At 38.5% G+C, this 6,638-nt stretch overlaps 1 protein-coding gene across 8 annotated transcripts in view; it reads right to left on the reverse strand.

The window, feature by feature from the left end:
• Positions 1 to 6,638, reverse strand: part of EHMT1 (euchromatic histone lysine methyltransferase 1) — a 245,904-nt gene that overhangs the window by 112,737 nt on the left and 126,529 nt on the right. For all 8 annotated transcript variants that reach the window (XM_053695709.1, XM_053695708.1, XM_053695714.1 and 5 more), the window contains one exon: positions 1,064 to 1,209. In XM_053695709.1, the coding sequence (XP_053551684.1) occupies positions 1,064 to 1,209 (146 nt within the window). The remainder of the gene's footprint in view (positions 1 to 1,063; positions 1,210 to 6,638) is intronic.

Consider the following 6,638-nt stretch of genomic DNA (forward strand, 5'->3'; position numbering starts at 1 on the left):
CATCTCTTTTCTGTTTCAGAGTAAATAGTACATACCAGCACTATTTTAAAATAACAAACTCTTGATTGAATAATAAAAACTACAGTTAAACACTAAAAAACTCTAAGCCATCTCCGTGGAGATGTTGCCTGTACAACGGCAAAGAGAATGACTGGGGAAGGCGGAGCCTAGGAGGGATCATGTGACCAGCTTTGCTGGGCTCTTTGCCATTTCCTGTTGGGGAAGAGAATATCCCACAAGTAAGGATGACGCCGTGGACCGGACACACCTATGTTGGAGAAATGTGGGTTTCATCTAATTTTAAGCAGAAAAGGTTAAGTCACATTCCCAAACTGTGACACTGTTGGACAGCTGGGTTGATACTAAGTGGGAGGGGGAGTAAAGGGTTCGGTTCAAGCACAAAAAGCTTTATTGCAAACACACAAGAACAAAAAAGCTGCAAACATCCCAGCATGCAGCTTTAAAGGGACAGTCTACAATATAATTGGTATTGTTTTAAAAAAATAGATAATCCCTTTATTACCCATTCCCCAGTTTTGCATAACCAACACTGTTATATTAATGTACTTTTATATCTGCGATTACCTTGTATCTAAAGCATCTTCTGACAGCCCCCTAATCACATGACTATTTATTACCTATTGACTTGCTTTTTAGCCAATAAGTGCTGTGTTGTGCTAACTCTTAAATAACTTCTCAGGTGTGAACACAATGTTATGTATACGGCTCACACGAACTAGCCGTCTCGTGTTGTGAAAAGCTAATAAAAAAGCATGTGATAAGAGGCTGTCTGTAGTGTCTTTAGAAACAGGCAGAAATTTACAGGTTTAAATGTTATAAAGTATATTAATATAACAATGCTGGTTGTGCAAAGCTGGGGAATGGGTAGTAAAGGCGTTATCTATCTTTATAATCAATAACAATTCTAGTGTAGACTGTCCCTTTAAATAGGTGTTTGTGTCCTTAAAAAAACATTTCACCAATGACAAGAAAGTAGCCAATAAGCTGCTATACATCGCAAGAAGCCTGGATAAAGCTTCTCTATCCACCACAGTTTGCTCACCTCCTGGTTTGTGCTCTCTATAGCCATACAGCCATCCCCAGCTGTTGCAGACACCTCATCCTCTTTAGGGGTCTCCATTCGGCAGCTGCAGAGCGGGATCTCGTGAAGACCCTCCAGCTCCATAGCTTCAGAGCCATTAGAGAGCCCTTTAAAAGAGAAAACGGCAAACGTTAGTCAATGGCAACTATCACCTACGTCACTGCAAATTATACCGAGTGGTTCTAATAGACAGCACCAAACAACTTTTATATGAAACATTTTATTAGTTCTTAAAAAGAATTTCATTTCTAGTCTGTCTAGGCTAAAAGATCACTAAAAACACAATTTAATGTTTCAGCACATTTGTGAATTCTTCACCTGGTATTTGCACAATAATGGTTAATGTGAATGCTATTAGCAACACGGTGGCAATGCACATATTTAAGGTCGGAATAAACAAACTTAGCATAAGAAACCAATCTGTAATTTCCCTTTGTATAATTTCTTTTTACAAAAACTTCTGCAGATGAGAAATGTCATTGAGGTGTATTTTCTTTGCCGTAAGCTGGGAATACAGGGTGTTATATTTTAGCGCTCATTTTATTGAGAATCCTTTCATTGCTTTACAAACACACAGCTGCCTAATGCCGAACTCCTCTCTACGCATATAAATTAAACAGAAAAACTCATTTTTATTTCTTTCTTTTTTTTTTTTAGCTTTTACCCTCTGAAGAGCTGTTCCACGTTCCAACTATGGAACAGAAAAGTAAATTGGATCAGTCTGCAGATAATCATATCAATAATCATCAGAGTGCTACAGTAAAGAAATGAGACCAGGGCTTCTAATCTGCACCCGACCAAAACACTAAACCTAAACTGCAGACACAGGACTTGCTGTGAAGTTTATGCTCATCTTTAAGGGGATGTGCAACGATTAAAGGGATAGTGTGATGGAAGTTCCTCAACAGCCGTGACCCAACACACATTTTTGATGACACCATTTGCATGTGAAAATAACTACCACATATGTATCCTTAATTGGTCTCCGCTAAATTGACGACTCTGGCTTTCCTTTTCCACTCCATTTCTAGATTGGGGCATGAAACCCCAAATTTGTCACACGATTCAGCTAGAACATATTTTTTTTAAAAAATCTTGGTATCCTTTGTTGAAAAATTACTAATGCACTACTGGGAGCTAGCTAAACACATTTGGTGAATCAATGAAAAGAGAGATACAAGTGCAACCACAAACCAGGAGCTAGCTCCCAGTAATGCATTGCTACTCCTGAGCCTACATAGAATAGCAAAATACTGAAGAAATTTAGATAATAGAAGTAAATTGGAAAGTTAATAGCGTACGTATGATAATCCCACAGGAGTATTTAAGAGGAAGCGTGTGAACAATATATAACTGATTGAACAATGTGTGTATATAATAGAAAGATGTTCCTATAAAAACTAAATAAGAACCATAATAAAACCAACAATAAGGCACAAAAAAATTAGCAAACACAAATAATAATGAGTGTGATCGTCCAAAAAAAGAAATAAGAAATAAAGTCTCAAATAAATTTGAGTAAGTCGGCAAGCTCCTCTTGTGTCCCACGGTGTAATGGTTCAAACTGTGCAAGGATAAAGAAAAGACAAGGGGCTCCTCATAGTGTAACTTGTATTTTCAAACGTGAAATCAATATTGAAGTATAAAAACTACTCACAGGGAAAGTTGCATCTTAAACGAATAATATGCTATCGAGCAGGCTGACCGCTGAGGATACCCGTGTGTCCAACAAAGCAGATGTAGCCACAGGCAGTCGATCCAAAGCCCTCCGACACTGGCAACAGGTTAATTCCTTAGCGTGGAGACATCGTGACCGGCAAGTGGAGCAGGAAACAAGCGTCTGTCAGGCACATGACGAAACGGTCACATATTGACCGAGAAACGCGTTGCAATAAAAGAAAGACTTTTTAACCACAACCCGGTATTGTGGTTATTATATCCCGCTCATTCATTGGAATCTTTGCTTTTCAGCCGCATTTGCGGTTGTTTCCTGCTCCACTTGCCGGTCACGCTGTCTCCATACTAAGGAATGAACCTGTTACCAGTGTCAGAGGACTGTGGATCAACTGCCTGTGACTACATCTGCCTTGTTGGCTACACGGATATCCTCAGCGTGCTGACTGCTGTATAAACGTCAGCCTGCTCGATAGCATCTTATTCGTTTAAGATGCCACTTTCCCTGTGAGTAGTTTTTATACTTCTCTTTTGATTTTCCATTTGAAAATACAAGTTACAATATGAGGCGCCCCTTGTCTTTTCTTTATAAATGAGAAAGTTGTTTGAAATGACATGCTCTGAATAATGAAAAACAGAACAAGCAGTCACAATCTAATGTTCAGAAGTATTTTGCAGATGCTTTACAGAAAGGGTTTTCATGGAACAGACATCCAGTAGAGGTTGTAAGGACAAAGAGGAAGGGAATTAAAAAATGCCTGTGCCATATATAAGGCTATCCTGATAATTATGTTTGCACTGAAGAAAATAGGGACAGACTGCATAGGCCAAATGGTTCTGATCTGTTGTCAAAATGAAGATGCTGTGTTTCAGTGTCAATAATAGCCAAATTGTGCATTGTTTAAAAAGGGACAGGAAGGTCAAATTTAAAAATGTGCATAGTTCAGATAGAGCATGTAAATTCAAATTTACGTTGTTCTCTTGGTATCCTTTGGTGAAAACTATCAGTACATATCCTCAGCAGTAGCCAGTGCCAGTCGGTTGGCATTATGAAGAAGTAGCTGGGTGGGGGCAATGTAATACTTTGCAATATTATAAGATTTTCTGTTATTTATAAATGTTACTTAAGCTTTCCAAAGCACAAATTACTAGAATAATTTAAAGGGATATAAAACCCAAACACTTTCTTTCATGATTCAGATAGAGCATGAAATTTTAAAAGTCATAAATTAAATGTGCACGGGGGCATTTCAATATCAAATTGAAGCATTTTTTAATTTTACTTCCATTAACAAAAGTGCTTCTAGTAAAAGTTATTACTACTTTTCTGCGGCATACATACATATCCAATGTGAGAATGTGCAAAAGTTTTCAAACACCATTGGCTCTAATTTATCAAGCACTTCTCCCATCTTTGACTGCAGGTTCGCACAAGCGTACTTGCAGTCAGGATTTATCAAGCAGCGATCATTAGAACTGCCCTTATCTCCACCTCTTAGGTGGAGAATTTCAACTACTAACAGGTCCTTAATTTTTAATTAAGTATGTCTTGCATCCATATCATGATTGGATACTGTCCCTTTAAATAGTGGGGGTGGTAACATGAACGTTATTCCTATGATTAAGTGCCAAGTGTAGGCACGAAACATGCAAGGATGTTCATTTCTGCTGCCTCTCTGTACCATGCTTTTACAAGTTTTTCATTAAAAAGTTATTTTTTAACTTTAATACTCCTGCAGTGGGCAGCCGTTTTTCTCTTTTTCAATTTTCTCTTTTTTTGTGGCGGAACCAGCCGCAATTACAGCTTGCACCCCTTGGGCTTCACACCCCCACTTCTCCCCAGCATTTCCGGTGGTGTCTACAGCCTGTGCAGGACTTGGGAGCAGTTCGTTTTCATGGTGATGTTTAAGGAGCAATCTACTTACCGGCTCGGTCCTCTATCTTGGGAATATATGTGCCAAACGCTTCCTTAATGCCTCAGTTTGTCAGTATCGCATTAATGCCAATTGGGTTTAAACAGTGAATTTAAACAAGTGAGCACTTAGCATGTTTTTACTTGCTACTACGCACAACAGTGGAGATCAGCTGTTATTTGATTACGGACACTGCTGGCATTTGCATTGTACAGAAACACGCATTGAATATCTAAATCATTGTCAAACCATATATATTGGCACAAACAAACACAGCCATAACTAGTGAGACTTATCAATGAGGATTCTCATAAGGGATTGAGTGATGTGAAGCAATATATAAAAGGGGTTCTGCAGGTATTAAAAGGTACAAGGTTATTGCAGTCCAATTGATTTTAGCATATACTTTTTTTAAGCACAATTATGGAGAATGAGGGTTCAAGTTCACACAAATCTTTCTTTAATGTGCAACATCGCCAAAGTTACTTTGACAAAATCTTTAATACTGCTGAACATACAAGTGGTGGACCATGTGATCTTCATGGGCAGTTTATTCAATTAGAAAGACTTATTAACTGACTTAAGACTTATGTGGGATGTGGTCTCATTTAACCGTTATATCAGAGCAAAGAGAATACCAAGTGTGTTAAGAATAAAAGAATACCCCTCCTTCGATTTGGAGGATCAGGCTTTGCAACTAGAGTGGAATGAAGCCTTAACAGATTGTTCACTCACGCTAATGAACATTGTTATAAAGAGCAAAACTTGCAAAAGAGATAAGCTAAAACAAAAGAATGATAACATCAAATCTGATTTAAAATCACTCAAATCCGATACCAAATATGGAGAATTTAAAAGCAACCTCAAATCCAAGATACAAAGGATAGATTAAGAATTGGCACAGAGGAAGGGCAATAAGTTTAACAGAGATATGGAGGACTGCATGAATAATAAAGTCTATAATTGTTCACAATTTCAAAACAGACCCAGAAGGAAGGCCTTTCGTAATAAGCGGTGGCAATAAGACCCAACAAACATCTAAGGAAGATACCAAGGTGAACACTCCAAAACCTATCTTAAAGCATAAATCTAAGCGGAAGGTGGCCTTTTCCTCTATGGACACATCCAACCAGAATTCCTATGTGTCTGACGGAAGTGGTGCCTTCATGCCCTCCTCAGACAGATCTCTTTCTCCCCCTCTTCTCCTCCTTCTTCTACTTCTACCTCTCTTTCCTCCAGCTCCCTCATGTCATTACAGGTGCTGAGAGACAGCGATACAGATGAAGACGAAGCTCCAGTAGTACGCCCTAAAGATAAAGAGATACCTTCAATCCCTTTAGGAGGCCCACCAGGAGAGCAGGCAGAAGAACTAAGAAAATTTTCAAGGAAACAAAAATCCAGCACAAAGGACTATCGGTCTTAAATCTGTCAAGCGTGGTGCTTACAGAAGAAGAAAAGTCTCTTTTGAGTAAAGGACTGGGCTTTGCTCCGACCAATACATTCTCAGCATTTAGAACACTAATAGACGTTAATAAATTTGGCAGAAAACTGACTTTAAAGAGATTCTTTAAATCACAGTCCGTATGTTTATGCTAATGAAAATACTGTAGTACATCATACGAATGTTAGTAGCAACACTGTGGTAGATCACACCAATGACAGGGACGTGAACTCTGCTGACTTCAAATTTGGCGATTTTATCACATTAAATGAATTAAAGAATTAGGAGGACAGATATGGTCCCGGTGATTCTGAGGTACCAAAGCCATCTGAGTTCTACCCAACCAACTTTAGGGGTCAGTCCATTAACTTTCAATCAAAAGAGAGTCCAAAAAGAATTGTTGGATCTGGAAACCACTGTCAAGGGGCAGAATTCTAAAAACTCTAATCTTACTAAGGCAGAAAAAATGGCCTTACAGAAGATTCAGTCCAATGATAAAATTGTCATT

Source organism: Bombina bombina, chromosome 12 (assembly GCF_027579735.1).
Source record: "Bombina bombina isolate aBomBom1 chromosome 12, aBomBom1.pri, whole genome shotgun sequence".
NCBI lineage: Eukaryota > Metazoa > Chordata > Amphibia > Anura > Bombinatoridae > Bombina > Bombina bombina.